Raw genomic sequence first — 20339 nt, forward strand, 5'->3', positions numbered from 1 at the left:
TAATCATATGCTCTGCCACCCACCAACTCAGCTTTGACTTGGTGTACCTTTTCAGGGACTCACTGCAGATCATATATTCTCTTTTACCATGTTTTGTAATCCAGCATGAGCTCTGTCTGTACAGTACTGATTATTTTCCACCAAAAGGAAAAAGTGCTGATATGACTGTACTATTCTGTATGCCTCAATGTCTGAATTCACTGAGCCTGACAGGTGGTTAGACTTTATTACTGCCAAAATATTTCAACAGTATGATAGTCACAGCTGATGCAGTTTCCCCTCGGCTGTTCATCTTAGGGCTTATCACAGAGGTGCTGAAGCTCAAGGACTACAAACTTGTCCAGAGCAAGCTCAGTATGACCTGAGCGGCAGGACAGAGTTAGGATCTTATGTGAGTTTTGTTTCGGGTCACGTTTATCTCTAACGGTCACTGCAATCAAAACATCTGGAATCTTCACCAAAGATCTGCTCCCTGCGAGGTGCTTCCTCACCTTGCCCTGAGCCACAGCAAACACTACTGGTGTACAAGTCAAACATGCCACCTAACCTCTGCTGCTACGTATGCGTAACGTGCCCCAGGAAGTATGACATCCTGAGCCATCACATGTTTTACTTCCAAACCTGGCTTTTGCTGTTTAATATTAAAAAAGTCAACGTTAATCCATGTACACTGCAGGGTAAGTTTTCTTACCCTTTCTGTGGTTACTTGTTATGTGAATGAAGGAAACTCCTTCTCTGCAGGTTTTATTTGAAACACTGGCTCAATTTAAAAAAAAACTTCCCAAATGAGCAGCTGAGTGAGCTTTGCTGCCAAATCATATATTTGACTCATTTTTTTCCTGCAGTGAAGGATTGTTCATTTTTATCTTGCTGCCCTCAGGACCAAACCAGATGCTCAGCAAGTTAATAGACACCTGACAAGGCAAAAAAAATCCAGCACCAGAGAATCCAGCACCTGTATGTACCAAAGTCTCTGTAAACATGGTTTTCACCGCACATCACAAGAAAGAAATGATTTGTATATATTATCTATACCACATAATTTGGTGCAGTCAGTGTGCAGATCCTCATTTTGTAGAGTTAATGTGCACAGTTTACTGTTTATCCAATTCTTCTTCCCGTCTTCCAGGTAAACTCTCTCTTTAATACTCAGCATTCTTTTTACGTAGTTTCAAGTACAACTGGCAAAAATTAGACCTTCAATGAAATGTTTATGCTCATCAGTGGAAATCGTGGAAACTAGGATATTGACAAAAGTCAGGTTTTTCCAACTGTTCCATCTCACTCCAATCCTGAGAGCTTAAGCAAATACTTGTACCAGTGGAGAACTACATGCCTCGTTTTTTACCACTGTAGATACGGCTTTAAAATATTAACAGAAAGGAAGAGAAAGATCTAATTTTTACATCCTTGAACTCTGTTTTTTTGCTGAAAGTACACATTTTGCTTTCTCTAATTTAAAACTGACAGAGCAAATCAATAGTGTAATACGCAATATATGGACTAAACACCACTGCAGACTGTTAGCCAAGTATCTTGTTACCTTACCTGGGGATTTTTAAATAAAGCATATTTTCCACTTTTTTCCAAAAATAGAATCTTATTCTCGGTATCTCGAGTCCAGCCTGACAGCACTTCAACAACATTTTCATGGTCTTCAAAAAACCTTTCTGGAGAGACAAAAAAGGTAATGTAAGACACACAAACTCTCTCTCCCCTCTCCCAAGGCTGCAGATGGAAATTCCTATGTCAGAATGAAATCATTAGCCGAGGTTCATTCCGAACTGGAGAGCCCAGCCCTCTTTTCCACCGCGCAGAAGAGAGCAATCCCACATGAAAACAGTGTCCGGTGGAAAGGCAAATCTGCTACAGAACATGACTTATGTAGCACTGGCATCCTCTTGGAGTCCTCCTATATTTCTGTGCTGCTGCCCAGAGACTGTAAAGGTTGGAAACTGTGTCCCACCAGGAGCGGATGGTTACACCCATGTCTCTCAATGGTTTTCTGTCTTTTTTTTTTTTTTTTTTTTTTTTTTTTGCTTCTATGATTTGCAGTATGGCTGGGGTATATATTTTCACTTTGGCTACTAAATTGGAAAAAAATTCTGAAAATCAATTTTCTTAATTTTTTGACTTATTGAAACAAATGAAAAATTGCTTTTTGTCAGCAGGAAGAATGCTATGCACTGAGAATAAAATCTTTTGTTTCAGGCAACCGCATTTAAAACCAGAAACAGCAAAACGAAGGGAATAGGAAGACAAACTGATAAATTGATGTGAAGATCTATTCTTCCACTCAGCATATCAGCAGTTAAAACCTCACCAGAAATGTGGGAGACCTAGTGTCAATTCTATCCTTTATTTTGCTGATCAGAAACCAAATCCTCCACCCAGAAAAGCCACCAGATTATGCTGACATTAGGGAACTCCTGGCCTCTCCTCTGGAGTTTTGCTGTTATGAAGTAATTTAACAGTCACATAAATTCCCCTTGGAAGAAAAAGGATGTCAACTTGATTTCACAAGTAATTTTGGAAGGACCCAAACTGCATTTTTCTATAAATTCAGTATCTGGGAGGAAAAAAAAAAACCACCCAGATCTAAGTTTCAGTATGATTTTGGCAGTTTCCTATGAACAGCTGTACTCCCCTTTCAGTGGTCTCTGCTGACCACATTTTTCAACAGCCTAGATTGGCTTTGTGTAAGAGAAGATAACTGACTTTCATAAACTACAGGCTAACTTCAAGGCCAGTTCATACATACATTCTAGTTTCTTAACAACATGAGCTTTGTTGTCTTGATAATACTTTTGTGTCAATAATACTTTTCACTTAGTAATTGGTATTTCTGCAATAAACTGGAAATATAAAGCACTACATAAAGCCCAAGCAATGACCTGAAGGGTAAACAGTATCTTATATTCCAGGATAACTATAAAATAATTCTCAAGCTGTAAGAGCAAACCTACTTATCTACAGTAATTACACTGGGGGACAGAAAGAATACAATGACTTAATTTGTATTAATCTTGAAGCAATAAATTCACTCATAGTATACAAATTGTTAACTTAATTCTGTCACAGCGCAGCATTAAGAAGTCAAACAAGATTTGGGATTCTGAGGACAGAGGGAGTGGCAAACAACTACCCTTAAAAACTTTAGGAAATTCAGATAATGCACTTGAAATACACAAAAGCTTGGTAAAAGTTTCATTTCAGTAATATCCCTTAATCTCTTTCGCTTTAGATGGAGAAAGATTTTACAGGAGGAAAATCCTACTTTGCCAACCTTTAGGTGGTATGGAATACATCTAGCGCACACATTGTCTTACGTGTCAATGCCAAATCATGGATCAAAGAAAAGCGAATGTGGGAGTAAGCAGGGAGAGAGGCAAAATTGTATTCTCTCATCACATATTCTTTAGTTAGGACTAATTTCTGCCACATCCAGTTTTGTTTGACTTTGAGTCCCAGGCTTTTACTGTATAAAAGGTATGATTTTACCATCACTAGGGTGAGTCTTTTTTACAGTTGATAGTTTACCCTCTATAATAAAATATATGTTGGTATGTACCACCCAGTGTTGTATCACTATCTCACTACTGAAAACATTCATGCTATTTTTTAACATGCAATTAATCTAAAAGTGTAGTTTATTTTATTTGCAACAATTGTCTCTCAGAATATGAGAGACATGAGATCTCATGTCTCTACATGAGATATTCTGTCACGGATCTTTTGACATAAAACTAGCTTGGACCTTCTGGAATATCAGTTCACTAGCCTGGAATATTTGCTGCTTGGATTTGCTTCTTATAGTGAATGTAATTTTCTTCTCTTAAATTCTAGCGTGGAAAGCAGGTAGAAAGGGGAAGACCAGGAAAGCCTGTCTACTAAGCATGCTGATAGTAACAGAGCTATCTAGAACTGCCAAGTATACTAAGAGGAATAAAGAACAGCTACATTGTCATAATTTTGAACAAAATGAACTGTGTTTTGCCCTACTGGGAGCAGAAGAAAGAGTATGCACCATTCCATCCAAATCGCAATCTCCTTCTGCAAACAGAAGGGCTCCATTCCCAGCTCATTTGCACCAGATGACAGGCACCTGCATCAGGAGTTCATGGACTTTTTCTTTCTTCCTGATTTATTTCCTTTCCTACGCTTCTTCTATCTTGGCTTTTAAAATAGTTTTTATTCAGTATGAAAGTAATTCTTTACTATAGTAATATAGTGCAAAGTACCCAGCACTAGCTGAGACTAAAAAAAGCACTTCTTTTTTTACTTTTTAAAAATTTTTACTTTTTTAAAAAAGTCTAAACATTAACCTCAATGTTTGTAGTACATGACCTTCCCGATAGCCTTCAGTTTTAGTTGTATGACAGGGAATTCAAAATTTCTGCCCAGATTATGAAGAAACACAAGTAAATTTTTGTTCAATGGTTATAGGCATTCAGAAAACAATCTGTTTGCATGCTGTAATCCTAACACTCAGAAATGTGTGTCTCAGTCATGCCAGACCAGAAGGAGCAACTTTCTGAGATATGAAAACACTAAAAAATTATTCAGTGACATTCGTGAAATTTCCAGGGACTACTGACATTTCCAGTCTTAGTTAAGATTAGCATGTACAAAGGAATCTGGCAATATTGCTTCATGTATCATCTTAATGGCGTAAGAAAGAACTCACTGGCAGCAACTGTCTCTGCCATTCTTACAAGCAGGTGAATATCTTCTGGTTCATGAGTAGTCAGGCTTTTTCCAAACCATTTTTAAATTTCTTTGTTTTAGTGTTGTAGGATCATTATTCCTGGGGCTCTTTTAGAGTGTGATACTGATGTTCAACTTTCTTTGTGCATTTTCACATCTCTCTGGCAGTCTGTAAACTGAGAATGCAAAAGACTGTTTGACAATTTCTGGTTTCTTTGGGTCAAACATAATTTCCAATTTCTCTAGGTCAAATGCTACCCTGGAAGAAAGTTGCAGCAATTTTCCTTTTCCTTTTGATGTGAATGTATTTCCAGCCTCGCCAATATAAAGATTCTGAAATAACTCGCAGTGAGAGAATGCTCCATTCTTAACTAGGCCTCGAAGCCTTTTTGAAACAAAACTCGTTACAGTGCACCAAAGAACGTACAAGTTCTGCACAGCTGCTTCCTAGGGACCTGGAGGCCACATTAGTTACTTCTCAAGTTATAAGATACCACCAGTACAGCTGCAGCCCTGCCAAAGATCAATATCCTGTTCACAACTGCACTTAAGAGAATGACTGTAGCAAGCAAGACACATTAGAAGTGACTGAAATGCTTCTCAGATGCTCTTATTTAATTACCACATTTGTTTGGCCAGTATGTAAGAGCCTGCTGACGGCACCTCAGCGCCGCATCCCCTCTTCAAAGGGCAGAGTTGAGTACTTGTGTGTTTGGGTCTGCCAGGGTTTTGACATACAATAAAATTCACGTGGCCCCTCTGTGTTGTGTAAAAGTGAATAATGCGAAGAGTGGCAAGCAGGGAGCCTTCTGCAGGAGCAGCACTGAGGACTGGAGGGCTCTGTCCTACGGTGAGAATGGCCCGAGTGCATTCCCGCGGCAAGCCGCAGCTTTCCCCCGGGATGTTCAACACCAACATCACTTTGCCATCAGGTAATATTCACATCCCCTTCGTTCAGATAAAGTCTTTCAACAGCAAAACCTCAAACACAAATGGACGCTAAGACAGGAGAATTGTTAGTAATTAACTTTTCAAGATTACCCGTACAATAGGATGCACGGTATCTATCTGCTATATGTTCCTAAAGGGCCCTGTCACTATGCCACTTACCAATTTGCAGCTCTGGGTACATTTCGTACAGACACCAGTCCACGTTGCAGTCGCAATGGGTTTTCTCAAAGAGATTGTCTAAAACATCCCGTGTCACCTGACGCTCATCCACCATCAGTGACTTTGTGCTGTTATCGTACATGTGCACCTTGACAACCAGCTGAGCAGAGAGTCACGGAAGAGTCAGTTAATTTCAGAAGCAAGTAAAAGGCTAGTCTGAATCTGCTAACACAGATAAGAAAGATTAAGGCAGAAGGTTATCACTGTTTCAAAGGCACTCTGTCCCACAGCGAGCTGAGGGAATAATACAGCTTGGAAACTTTCACATTATGCTGACCCCAAAATAAAGATCTTTTCTTGAAAAAGAAAATTGAACTTTGTCCTGTGCAGGACTTCAGGAAAGGTGAAATTGCTATGGAGAGAAAGTAGAAGTTCATCTCTTCTCTCAATCTAGTAGATACGCAATTAAGGGAAATGCTTGATAGGGTAACCAAGTACAAAAGGACAGTGCATCCTTAAAGAAGACTAGAAATGTGGAAAGGCATAATTTAGTTTTAAATGAGGAAAAAATTGCGGTATTTAAATTCCTCCACTTGTACTGAAAACAGAAGAACAATCGTCTACAGAAGCGATATACAGACCATGAAACCAAACTGGTGAATTGGGAAGGCTTCTTCATGTCATCCTATTTAAATATCCTCTTATTCTCTGCAACAGAGAACCTCTGTTAAAGCTGAGGTAGAAGCAGAAAGTGAGGATCCCCAAGAGAAAAACTACACTGCCTCTGAAAAGGAAAAGCAAATAAAACCAAACCAGTGTACTTGCTCTGATTCCAACCCTTGTATATATTCCTCTCTAAAATAAGCAGCTCAGCTGTAGCACATATTATAGAGAAGAAGAAATGTTGTACATGCATAATCGAAAACATTTTTGGGGGAAAAAATGAGAATTTTGTCCAGTTATAGTGTTTTGAATGCTCAGAAACATTCAGGCTGTTTCTATCCTTTTGTAAAACTGACAAGAGCAACTTTCATTAGTCTCTAAACTTTCCTGGAATTCAAAAATGACATAGTAATTTCATTATAGGTGTCACTTTGCCACAAAGACAAGTCAGTCTTACTTCTACTTGTTGGTTTCAAATATTCAGTATGCAAAAAACCCAAAAAGTCTTCAAAATAAATGTTTCCACCCAAAGGATAATTGCTAACATTTCAAGGAAGGGAAGGTGACCAACGGACAGTCATAAGTTCATGAGAGCTCATTCCAAAGATAACCTTGGGGAAACCTTCCCAACATGTTCCCTCAGCAGTACTTATGCATGCATTGGTGAAAGGTGTTCTGTGGGAGCCATCTCAAGTCTGGACATCCTCAAAGTTATTGGAAGCTTTGAATCCTCCTTGGAAGGCCTGCATCTCGGGCACTTCCAATCTCCTATCTGAGCACAACTGAAATGTCACAACTGTTTTTCCTTCGCACCCATTTTTCAGAGTTACTGAACATCTGCAGCTGCTGTTGAGTTCAGCTGGAGTCCTAGGGTATCCCCACACCACGCATTACAGTGATGGGTAGAGATTTGGAAACTTGCTTATGATGACAGGGCATATTTACATAACATACTGCAGCAGTGTAGACACTGGCTGGAAGCTTCTATTTTCATAATTTGTTGGTCTAAAGCCAGCTCTAGTATTTTTGTAGACTGCTGCACTGCCATGAAAGAATTTAGCAATAACATCCTAATTTATTTAACTAAGGTTAGCTGTATCCACATCCATTGCAGAAGTGAAGTTTAACACCTTTGGAATCAGCACAGTGCAAGCAAGCAACATTTTTATGTACATTCACAACTTCTAAAGCAATATATCAGTACTGTGGGCTCTGCCCAAACCCTGGAAAAAAGTAGGTAGAGCCTTCCAAGTCTGCTTAGAACTAAGGCCCTCGGAGGTAGTGTTCTCCTAGAGACTTCTGTACAGTCAGACTTCTGTACACTCAGATGACAAGACAGCTCCATAGGATATCTTTTGATGTTTCAAGCTAAAGGCAAAACACGAAAAGGCCTAATGACCTTAGTAAGAACTTCATTATTGAGAATAATGGCAACAGATACTCAGTCAGAAGCTATTACGGTAGCATTTCACTATTTTAAGTCCCACCTTTTTAACTTTGGCTTCTTTCAGTTTTTCCAATGCAAGTTTAATCTTGTCAGCTTTAGCCTGTGCCTCCTGTTCTTCCTGAAAAGACACAAGATGTTCATTATACTTTTTATTAAATAAGGCCAGCAGTTTTACATTTACTTGAAAAGAGTTGTTTCTTGTCATTTATATCCAGAACATTGGGCTTGTCATGGGAAATTTCACTGTTACAAGGAATCCCTGGCTTTCCTGGAGTTAATGCCCTCCAGCTTAAAGGTTTGATTTGGAAGTCCAGTGCTTCCTTTTGTTGTCCATTCATACAGCTCTTCCAGGATCAGTTCTTCATATGCTGCAGGAATGCTTGAAAACTGGGCTTTTCTGTGTTTCCATATGGGTCACAGCTGATACGTAACAGAAGATGCGGAAAGATCTAACCCAAATGAAACAGTACTGTGGATGCAGCTGCTTCAAAGAAAACTCACCCTCTCTCAACAGGATTTAAAGAACAAGAGCTTTTAGGCTCTCACTGAAAACTTGGTTTTCAATAACGCCACTCAATTTGAGACTTTCTGTTAAATAAGTTCATTGACGTGAATTCCTTTGCTTGCTACACGCAAGCTCTGCACGTGTATGTCCGGAGAGGAGCGGCCTCTTCAGCTGGGTGAAGACATGATCCTTCATTCTGGTAACAGACCTACTCCCATTAATGCAGCCACTGTGAGACTCCTATTGATTACAGTATGACCACGCTCTTCGTTTACAAAGTGGCTGCATCAGTATCATGGCCCTCTCTTAATATCAATGAGGTTTGTGATCCAAGAGTACTCTGGATCTTCAGCTGCTGAGAGTTGCAGGTATGTGTACCAGATGCCAGTGCCTACTGTTGCCTTTGTGACTGGTATAAAGATTCCGGCTGTTTCTTTTCACCATCTGTCTTCCAATAGTCACCCCAGGTGACCTGCAGAGTTGGAGAAGTACATTTTGGACAGCAAGTAACTGTGGTTTCTGGTGCTGCCCTGGACTGTTCATGCTACTAGTGGGTTCTGCTTCTTTCCAGCATTAAATCCCTGCTCCTCATAATGAAGGCTCTCTCTTCACTGATTTCTACTGTCCCTGTTGATCTTTTTCAATTCCACACTTCCCTTCCCTTTACAGGGGTGGGATTTTGTGCTGTGGTACTCACAGGCACATCCAGCTTCCAATCAGTAACTGTGGGAGGCAGTTCCTGTCCTGCTTTCACACAAGATTTTTCTGTGTTACCTTCATCCTCCATTTTCTATCCTAAAGTCACCATTTAGTTGCCCTGGAACTATGAGAAGGCCAGGACCAGGATGGCTGTAGCTCATGGGGGATGCAAGTGCAAGAAACATGTAGGCCTAACTGAGCATTGTCACCACTTCTTAGATATATCTGTGAGATACCTTACAGATATATCACAGAATCATAGCAAAAAAAGAGTTAAGGTTATTTCGTTCAGCTCCTGCCCAGAGGCAGATTCAGCCATGACTAAACTGCTCCTGACAGACATCCTTCTTACAGCACTAAACATCTTTCCGTTTTGTGACAGTTTCCCTTGGAAACTAGCATCCTGTAGGAGGTCAAAAATATAAGGTGAGGTGTGCAGCCTCAAAGAGATGGCTTCAAGTGTGATTGCTATTGTCAGATGCTCCACTACAAATGTCAGACAATCGGTTCACAAATGTTTTTTTTTTCTCCACAAGGTAATGAAATTTGCATTGCAGTAGCACCACAGCTCACAGATGATTAACTCTGAGGACCCAAAAATAGCATCTGTGGTTGAACAGCCTGAGAGGCTTCCACAGCTGAAAAGCCTGGGCAGGTGGAAGTCAGATTTCGCCTGCATATGACCTGTGTTGAACAGAGTTCACACATTGTACAAATCCATGCAAAAGATTTCTCACCTGAGCACTTTAATAACCTTTGCCTTTCTCAATATAGAAAAAGAAACTAGTACAAAGTAAATAAACCATCAAGTGAAAAATATTAGCACTGTTAAACAAATGCTTTTGACAGGCCAAAACATTTGTTTTTGCACTGCAACTTCATCACCACGTTTTCTGGATCTTCAAATAGTCATACACAACTCTCATCTAGATAATGCCACAGAAAAAGTACAGGACATATTTAGCTTAAGGACAGTTTTTAAAAGAAATGTCAGAGTTGATGGAAACTTATGAGACAACTTCTTTAAAAGAAATGCTGCTTATTTTTAATTTTGGAGCATGTAAAGGTTAAGGAATAGAGTCTTGGTATTACAGGTGTAAATGGAATAATTAACACTATGTTTATTTGACTACAGACAGCCACAAGTGTTAAACAAAATGTCAGCCATGATTTGCTCAAAAATTACCTATCAAGAAACCTGGCTAACAGGAATGTGGATTTTGACAAAACAAAAAATATTCCATTTACAGCTGCACTTCATTCTTCTGAGCAGGAGTGTCATGTCAAAGCAAATACTCACTAACCAAGAGAGTAAATATTAATTTGAAATCAGTTCTTTCTGTATTTCATTTTAAATGATTATTATCTGTTATTCAATACTACAACTTACATAATAACTGTATAGGCAACTTTGTGTATGCCATACAATGGGGAGGCCATCAATATTTGAGTATCACCAGTATCAGAGAATGAAGTGAGGGCTGTGGGAGAAAGCAGAACTTATTGAGGAAATCAACTTCTGCAGACAGGTTCCTTGGGAATGTCCCTGCCTCCTCTTCTCATCCTTCACTGCCCTCTCCCTGTATCCATTTCCTATGGTGCTGGTTTCTAGGAAGAGACCAGAAGACACTACTAGAGATTTAACTCAGCACACAGTCTCTCAGGAACACTTTAACTGAGGGAGGCAGAGGTGATTTCCAGATACATCATTCCATATAGGCTTCCAGCTGTTTAGTAAGTATATCCTCTCTTTGCTCAGAAATCTTGTTTGACCCTCAGGTACTGCAGGATTCCAGTTAATAGAATACTAGCCACTGGAGAGCTACCTGAGGCCTGAAACTATAAAAGCAGAGTACAAGACTCAATGAAAAGGACTGTTCAGCACTGTTGATTGCAGTGGGCTTTAGCTCACAGAATCATAGATGTGTTGGTTGGAAGGGACCTCTGGAGGTCTGTAGTTCAACTCCCTGCCCAAAGCAGGAGTACCACCAACACCAGATCAGATCAGTCATGGCTTTGCCTGGACAAGCCTGGAAAACCTCCAAAAACAGAGAATATGTGACCTCCCTGGCTGATCTGTTCCAGTGCTGCACCACCCATCAAAGTGAAAAAGGTCTTCCTAGTGTCCCATCTGAAGCTACAGAACAACAACACGTAGCTGTTGCCCCTTGTTCTGTCATCTACCACTACCAAGAAAAGTTTGGTTCCATCAGCTCCATGGTTACTCCTAAGTGTTTCTAGGTTGTCATTAGATCACCCCTTAGCCTCCTCTGTCAGAACAAACAAGCTCCGCTTCCTCAGCCTTTCTACACTGGCTATGTGCTCCAGGCCCCTGTCCTTGGCTCTCTGCTGGACACTCTCCAGTATCTCCACTGCCAAAACTGGATGCAGTATTCCAGGTATGGCCTCACCAGTGCCAAGCAGAGAGGAATAATTGCTTCCCTCAATCTGTTGGCCATGCTCCTCCTAACACAGCCCAGTTTCCCCTGCCCACATAACCTTGCACTGTTGGCTCACACTCAATGTGGCATCCACCAGAACCCCAGCTCCATTTCAGCAGGGCTGCTACTCAGCCAGTCGCCTCCTGGACTGTACAAATTCACGGGTTTTTTCTACTCTGGGTGCAGGACTCTGTACCTTGCTGAGTTTCTGAGGATTTTGCTGGCCCAGTCCTTCTCTGTTTCAAGATGTCTCTGCACTGAAACTCTGCCATTCATCATGTCAGCCAGTCCCTTAAAAAGCATTCTCAGGACATTTGCAGATGATCCTTCTGTCATCATCCAGATCACTGATAAAAATGTTAAATATGAGCCCCAGTATCAATCCCACTCGCTACCAACCACCAGCCAGACGCTGAGCCATTGATCACCATCCCTGGAGGCTGGCAGTTTGGTGAATCTGCAGCCCATCTAACAGGCTACTCTTCCAGCCCACACTTCCTCAGCTTCCAAACCATACTATTTAGAAGCTTGTTATTTCCTTAAAGGTCTCCCTCCCAAATCAATACGGGAACACACTTGCAGGGCATGGAACAGAACTTTTCTTGACAGCACCTCTTCTGTATCAGTTATACCAGTTAAATAAAAGACTTTCGTTTCTGAAGTGGTCTAGTTGCTGCTTTTACAAATATTGATATGTCTTTAAGATAGGAACCCAACTGTTATTTTTGAGATACAGAAAAAAGACAAAGTTCCTCCCTCATGTTTACAACTTTCTCTCTTCAAACAGAGCACTGAAAGCTTTCACACCCCAAATGAAGCTTTATCTAGTGAGTTGCCTTTTAGTATGATCAGAAAGGTCCTGTTTCTACTGAATTTCTGTTCTTTTTGCTAAATGTTTACTGTATGATGCTAAACACAGAGGTAGCAATGATGTTGAGGTTATTCATATTCAGTTTATGTGGACTTTTAAATTGCAATGAATTGCTCAGGATTTTAAGCAGAACTGACCAGTACAGTTCAAGATGGGCTGATAGAGCACTTTTTAACCTTCTAATCTTTCCATTCCCTAAATGTAAATGACTCCTCTCCATCGCAGTTACTCTGTATAAGAAAAAACATCTGAGAGAGACGCTTCTAGATTTTTCACTTTGAATTCATGCTTTTTGTGCTGCATCATTCTTCTAGTGCACACATTCTCCCCACAGGACTGTGACAGGGCAGAATTCTTACGTTATCTTCCTCTCCACAACCTCATGCTGAAGAAATGAACCTTAGATGCTTCTACTAGCAATATCATGCTTGATTTCAGTAGTTAAAACAGATTTGCAAAAGGGAAAAATGTGGAAGAGTTTGTGACAACTCTGATAAATTTTAGCGTACAGGTAAGCCAATTGTTTATAAACAGTACCTACTGATAATTTTGGCATCTCCTAAATAAAGTGTCCCATATTGCAGATGGTCTTCATTACCTTCCTTCAATGACAAGACCAAGAAGAGCAGAGTGACTTCAGTGTTGGGATTAGAAGAGAGGTACATGTGCTCAGCCTTGCACCCAGCATACTAGCAAATGCTAATTTTTGCACAACTGAACAGCTTTTCCTATTGCAAGAAATCAGTTAGGCCAGAGGTAAAGGTGGTAAATAGTTCTTGAACCTGCTCACCAATAGCAATACATTAGCAATAGATGGCAATGGAGCAAGTGATGTCTACACAGAACAGTGGGATCTTTGGCCGTGCTTTGCACTGATGCCGAAGCCAAGCTCTCTGTGAGAAAGTATTAATTGATCAATGATTATTAAAAGTTTTCCATCATCGTAAATATTTTGCAAGGATTTATTTCCATCTTGTGCTACCAACATGTCAATTAGAAAGGAATGAGCAATAACTCTTATTGCTGAGCCCACAATAATAGACGACTCTCACTCAGCAATTCATGACTGTTTCATCACTGCCGAACTCCCCCAAGATGTTCACACAAGGATGTCCACTGCTCTTCCTAAGCCAAATAACACTTATGAAATTATAGGAACTATTGAATGCTTAGAACAATGTTTCATCCAAGGCTTACCTGAGTGAGTGGCTCAGGAGGAGGAGGTAGTGGTGGTGGTGGAAGGTCTAAATTAGGGTCTGGAGGTGGAGGTGGCAAGTCATTCCCAAACCGTCCCGTAATGGTAACATAGGTGCTTGATATAGAAGGAGTATCAGTATCCAAGCCTGTTGAAGGCTGAGTGACTGTACTTTGCTGATTGCCAGTAGTAGTTTTCTGGGCTTGTAAAGTTCTCTGTTCAACTTCATTTATGTCTGCTACAAGATCAGCCATTAAAGCATCTAGGTCTTTATCCTCTAGGGTACTTAGGGATTCTGTAAAGAAAACCACCAAACATATTGGAGTGAATGCAATGCAAAACAGTATGTTTCCAGTTCAGTGAAGATTAAACTGTAGGAGATGTGATTGCTTTAAGATATGAAGGGTTATGGGAAAGAAAACAAATTTTTAAATGCGTTCAAGAAAACAGACATGTTTTGCAAATAGCCATTAATTTGGTCATACTCAAATTTAGAATACAAGGAACACAAGGAATTCAATGAATTAGACAAGACAGCAAGCTTCACCTTCAGTGATATGGTCTGAGGCCTGTAATATGTTTCAAAACCTGGCCCTGATCCAGCCAAGTTCCTAAGCATATGCTTAGTGATATGGATACAAGCAGTTCAATTAGCTCCCGTTAGACTGCTTATACAGCTAAAGTTAAGTATGTAACCCAGCAAGTTTTGGTATAGTACACAGCAATCTGCATAACTGAGCCCTAGATCAAGAATTTCTTCATATATTAGTACCATTTTAAAACTCTAAAATCAACATGAGGCAAAATCAGAATCTGAGAGTGCTAAGACTTAAGAAATTGCACGGCATCAATAGTACAATTGTGCGGTCAATATCTGTGACATACCTCATGTGAAATGCAGGGTTTTGAGGTGTCATTAAGTAAAAAAACAAACCAGGCAGTCTCTTTTTCAAAAGCATCTTATCAAACACACCTAAATATTCCAATATTTACTTTGTGTCTTTTACTCTGTCACAGTATAAGACAAAATGATACACTTATTTTGAAAATGAATATGTAACTTCTTTACCGGTTGTTTAAACTAGGCCATAGTATAAAATATGCTGTGGAATGACATCTTAAAGAACCATTCTCTTCTAGAGTAGCTATGTTGTCCTACAAGAATCAGTGGATTCAGCTACAAGAATCAGTGGATTCAGTGGTTTTAATCTCTTCGAAGAGTCTAATTCAAGAAAAGAATCACAAATTGGGGAACCTCTAAGTGGGATTTAGGAAAGAGATGGAGAGCCCTTTCCTGAACTGGATATTCAAAAATGCTGAAATAGCCCAAAAAAGGATAGATCATTCCTCAGGCTAAGTGAATATCTCACTGGACTGTCTTATTTTCCTCTGTTTACCTGTTTCTGAACAGTGTATTTTCATGAGCTTCTCTTTTCAGTGGGAGAGCTGGCTTACGGCCCTCTCTTTTTGCATACCTCCTTCCACTTTGCTGGTAGAAGCGTTAGGCAGCTGAATGGTGAACTGATTCTGGGACAGACACAGGCTAAAACCAATTCAGAGAAATGCAAACAACCCGCTCCCAAGCAAAAGGAGGGAAAAAAAGCACAAAAAGGTGGCTTTTTTTTTTTAAACAGATCAGTTTGCTGAGGTTGTTCATCTCACAGCCTCAACAAACAGCTGTATGTGCAAAAGTGACAGTGCAAAGCAGGATGAAAATGAGCAATGTAAAATGGAAGCAGTTAAAGCCACTACTTCCATTGGAAAAAACAGTCATGCAGCTCTGACCTCACGCTGAAGTCAATTTTCTATTATGTTAAATGTTTACAGACAATTGGTTGCATTTTAGAAAATAATTTTGGAGGCTTCTCAGTTTTGGTTTTCTCTATCCTGAGACATGCTAACAGGTCTGACTTTCACAGAGAACTTGGTAACGTCCCTTTAAAGAAAATCAGGCACTTTTGAAGTTGAGACCCATGAATTGAATGAGAACTGAGACACAAAAATGTGCCTGTCCCCCAGAAAAACAGCAATTTTTTAAAAATCAGGGCTGTTTTGCTTCTCATTTGTTGCTGTGAGGTATTTTTAATAAGTACAAAAAGTACAGAAGAGTCCATTTGGCTACTTACCATTTAAATCTTTAAAACCAACTGTAAAGCTAAACTCCTTGTCGGCCACTTTGGGGGATGGAGATGGTAAAGTCTCCACTCCTAAACTCTGTTGAGGTAAAAGAGAAAGAAAGGTGTCTGATGACATTATTTCTATTACAGACATGAATACCTGTCAACCACTTACTCTGAACAAGTCTAATGAAGTTAATTCTTCTTCAAGGAACAGAACACCATACACCAGTTTCTGAGGTTACGCTAGACTGGTAAACCAAATAGAGCTGGGATAAGGGTTCAAGCACTCTCTCACAACCGTGCCAACCATTTAGTGGTTCTCGTGCTTTCCAGTAAAATGCTGGCCCCTGCCAGCTGCAACTCTGCCAGGCAACACCTGGGCATGGTTCAGGCACAGCAGAGGTTGTGGCTGTTTCCAACAGAGACAGTGGATAAAGCCAAACTGGTTATGGGTTTTTGGTGAGGTTTTTTTGGAAAGGGGGTCTTAAAAGAGTTTAGCTGTGGATGTGTACACATGAGCTATGCAGTGCCACTTGGTCCAGAGTGCTTTATTTACTCATGTAAATATAACCTAGCTGTTATCTTCTCCTGTTGTTTGAAAAAAACATGCTGTTGTTTGCAATGTAAATCACAAATCTGCAGAGTTAAATAGAGAATTCCTGGCTTGTAGCTTGTTGTTTAGGAAGCAAGCAGGGAACCTCTGGTTCATAAATTTCAGAAAAGTGTATAGAGTGAAGATAAAGAAAGATAAATTCTCCTTCTATTCCCTAGCGAGGAAGGTGATAGCTCTAATAACAGAACACTATAGAACTGCAGAAACAAGACTGGAAGGCATTTCAAGGAGTTATACAGAACATCCCCCTGTCAGGTCAGCAGGTCAGCTATACCCGGGTCATACCTGACAAATGTATCGCTAATCTCTTCTAAAGAAAAGAAAAAAAAAAAAAAAAGTCAACTGCTTCCCTGCCCAGATCTCTATCCTTGCCATTAAACCTCTCTCCTGATGTTTAATCGAAACTTCCTTCGCTGCAGCTGAAGGCCATTCCCTGTCATCCCACCCTCTGTGGACATGGGGAACCAAGTACTTTCTTTTTGCTCTGAAGCAGCCTTTTATGTATTTTAAGATTGTGATCAGTCTCGTCTTCTCTAGACTAAACAACCCTGCTCAACCTTTTCTCATAAGTCATGTTTCCTCTCCTTCTCATCACCGCCACTGCTTTCCTCTGGATTTTCTCCAGTTGACACTCTTTCTTCTCAAAATGCAGTGCTGTCACCAGGCTCCACTTCCCTGTCAAGGGCTTACCAACTCGGAGCAGAATGGAAGGGTTACTTCATACACCTTACAAGCTTCACCTTTGTTTATACATCCCTGTGAGGTGTTTGCCTTCAGCTGCAACAGTATGACATTTTGTTCATACTCAATTTGTTCCGGGGCATTTACATTTCTTAGCGTTGCCTGCAACTGACAGACATTTTCCCTGAATATTAATGCAAATGTTTTTGTTGGCAGCTCTTTTCACATATTTCCCACCCAGGACATGTTGGTTTCTCCTGAAGTTGTACAGGGCTGGAAACCAAAGCAGTGACAACTTTCAACACTGTTTCTCTGTTAATAGCTACTCATAAAAATAGACATGGTATAAATACAGGTGAGGGAGAAAGGAAGCCAATGAGAGAGTTTTACAGTGCCTGAATAAAAAAAGGTGCAAGAAGGGAGGGTACAAAGTGTATTGATGAGATAGACCGTAAGAGTATAAAGGATATAGTTTCACTACTAATGTAAAAAAAAAAAATCATAACATCTTATAATGGCCAGGAAAGCACAGAAAGAAAAATGAAAGCAGAGAAAGTACAAGCAAAGAGAAATTGAACAGAAAACAATTGAAATACTAAAAAAAAGTTAAAAACGAAGGACATAAAAATAGCAGAAAATCCTGTTTCCTGTTCTGCATTTAGTTTTCTGCCTTTTAATGCAATGAAAAGGCATTTCTGTGTGTTTCTATCATTAACACTCAGTTTAGGGACAGATAAACGGAGTGGGGAAGAAAGTGTGAAAAACTATCTACAGACCGGTTTAGGAAATTAAGTCTCAAGAAATTAAAAGACGCAGCCTGTTGACAGAAAGAGTTTTCAGGCTGTCCTATATGCGCTGTCTCCTTCTCCCCGGCGAGCACTGCAGAGAGCAGGGGGATTAGCGTCGGCCCTGGGAACCCTGCCCATCCCACCCAGCCTGCTCTGCACCGCCGGGCGCACGGGCCACTTGCGGTCTCAGCCTCCTCCCACGCCCTGCACTCACAACGGTGCTCTGTCCAACCCGAGGAGGTAAAACTTAACACAAGCATTCTTTTGTTAATTTTCAAGGCATAATAATGAAATTAAATTATCCGAAAAGAACCCCCCTTTATATATGTACACACACATATACACATATATACACGTATACGTGTAACTATATACACATGGTTATAAAAAACCATTTAGAAGTCAGAAGGCTACTGGGGGCAAAGTAGTATGGTTTGGTAGCTAAGACTGTCATACGGTATCTTGACTTTCACATGGTTTGAGCAAAATTCCTATTTTGTGGCTCAGAATTATTGGTATTTAATTTGGCAAGCATAGGGATTCACCGAGAGGAAAGACTCCCCAAAACAGAGGCCGTAAGCAAACAAACTCGCACAGAATCCAAAATGACAGCTTAAGTGTTTCAAACAGGCATATGTTAAAATACCACAAATTTATTGAGTTTGTAGTTTAGAACTACACATTCTCCTTTATCAGGTTTTGCAGGAAATATTCCAGGACTGTAGGTTGAGAAATGGGCTCATGCTGTTTTAGTGTTTCCTTTCAAGAGTGTATTCTGCACCGGCAATAATGTTGCTATAAATTCTGGAATGCCTCCCTGGCTGTAACTTTTTATTTTGGCATATCTAAAGATGACTCTTTTTGTTAGATGCCTATATTCATATAATTAAAAATGTTGTTTTCATGTCCAAAGTTTACATTTCACACATAGGCTACATCTCGTTTACCCATGCATGCAAAATATTCCTATGTGAAAATTCAGACTCAGACTCTTCCTGTCTGATTGAATCTTTCAACTTCTTGAGGCTGAGTCTAAAAGGAATTTAAGTTGCTCATTTGTTTTTTTGGAGAAAGTATCTTTCACAAGCAGTTGGCTCTCTTTCATAATCTAACCTGCACTGATATCACCTTGTTCTTCAGGCCCCTCGTTTTAAATGCCAAGTAGAGAAATTTAGTTGTATGGTTTTCAAAATAATTTATCTGTATTTATTCAGAGTGAAAGAACATGAAAACTGCAGAAAGGCTGTCTCTTTTCTCTAATATGTAATAACTAATATCTAATCTGTTGAAAAAAAAAAAGAAGTATTTACCTGGGTCAGCATGTCCATTTCCCCAAGTAAATTGCTGAACATTTCATCTATATCATCACATGTTTGCTCCATCTAAAAGAGAAAAATCCAAGAATCATCACAAGTTCACTTCAAAGCTAGCAATGGTCAAAAGCAGAGCCTATACCATGTTCTTTTACAAGGCTTTCCCAGCTAATTTTAAAACAACTGCTCCTGACTCGCAATAATTTGAGAAGACACCTTCTTGTGTAGTTTAGAAATAACGAATAACAGATCCAAATCTCAACCATGTATATGCTTAAACACATGCTTGGGCTCTACACTCATTATGAGTTTCAACAACTTCAGTCTTTTCATTCTTTACATTTCATAGGAAGTCATTAGCTAATAAATGATGGATGTACCTTAAACATCAGAAATATCTGGTGAGTAAGAAATGGAAAGGGAAACGACATTTGAGGTTGAGAAACTCGTGGATGTTCTGTCCTGAAAGCTTGCTTTCTTTGGCTTAAACGACTGAAACAACGAGGGTTTATTAGGTGTTATCTAGTGCAGCAACTGGTTACGATTAGGTATACGACTAGCTTTTTGTCTCAGTATTTCTCCCTAAATTCTGTCAAATACTAGCAGGCTCCAACACTTTCGCCTTGCCTAAGCTCAGGGCATCAGGGGGAGAGCATCGAGACAAGGAAAAGCTGCTCCGGCTGCGGGAGGCGCACTGGGGGCTCCTGTCGCAGGAGCGCAAGGACTGCACCAGACGACGCCAGTGCAGAGACACGGCTTCTCCAATACCCCGCTTCCGCCTTCTCATGAATTTGTTCCTTTCCAGGGAGAGAAGTAGTGTAAAAAGGTGCCCAATGTGAAACAGTGCCACCGATGAGAGCTACAAATACCATTTTCCTCAGAAGCACAAGTCTGCAAGGGATTGAGAAAACTCTGGTACTGATCACACAGAAAGTTCAAACACGGGTCACACTTTAAACACATAAGTAGTCCTGCAGGTTCCCTGGGTTCACATGTACCTTACAGGCTCAGGACCAACATGATGCCAAAATGCAGTCAACTGAGGACAGGGACAACTCTAATGATTACAAAGCCTGGCAAGAAGAGAAGGCCAGCAAGTATCCTGTTCTTCAATCTTTATGCTTTTCCTTTTACAGAGTATCTTGTGTCACCTAACAACCCCACAGTTACATGATAAATGCCACTA

At 40.2% G+C, this 20339-nt stretch overlaps 1 protein-coding gene across 1 annotated transcript in view; it reads right to left on the minus strand.

Annotated features, from left to right (window-relative positions):
- APBB1IP (amyloid beta precursor protein binding family B member 1 interacting protein) overlaps positions 1-20339 on the minus strand; it is a 64824-nt gene that overhangs the window by 31584 nt on the left and 12901 nt on the right. The window contains exons 2-7 of the mRNA XM_064505891.1: positions 19151-19222; positions 15765-15852; positions 13641-13933; positions 7968-8045; positions 5818-5977; positions 1549-1670 (exon numbers count right to left, since the gene is read on the minus strand). Coding sequence (XP_064361961.1) covers positions 1549-1670; positions 5818-5977; positions 7968-8045; positions 13641-13933; positions 15765-15852; positions 19151-19222 — 813 coding nt within the window. The remainder of the gene's footprint in view (positions 1-1548; positions 1671-5817; positions 5978-7967; positions 8046-13640; positions 13934-15764; positions 15853-19150; positions 19223-20339) is intronic.

Source organism: Dromaius novaehollandiae, chromosome 2, assembly GCF_036370855.1.
Source record: "Dromaius novaehollandiae isolate bDroNov1 chromosome 2, bDroNov1.hap1, whole genome shotgun sequence".
NCBI classification, from domain to species: Eukaryota; Metazoa; Chordata; class Aves; order Casuariiformes; family Dromaiidae; genus Dromaius; species Dromaius novaehollandiae.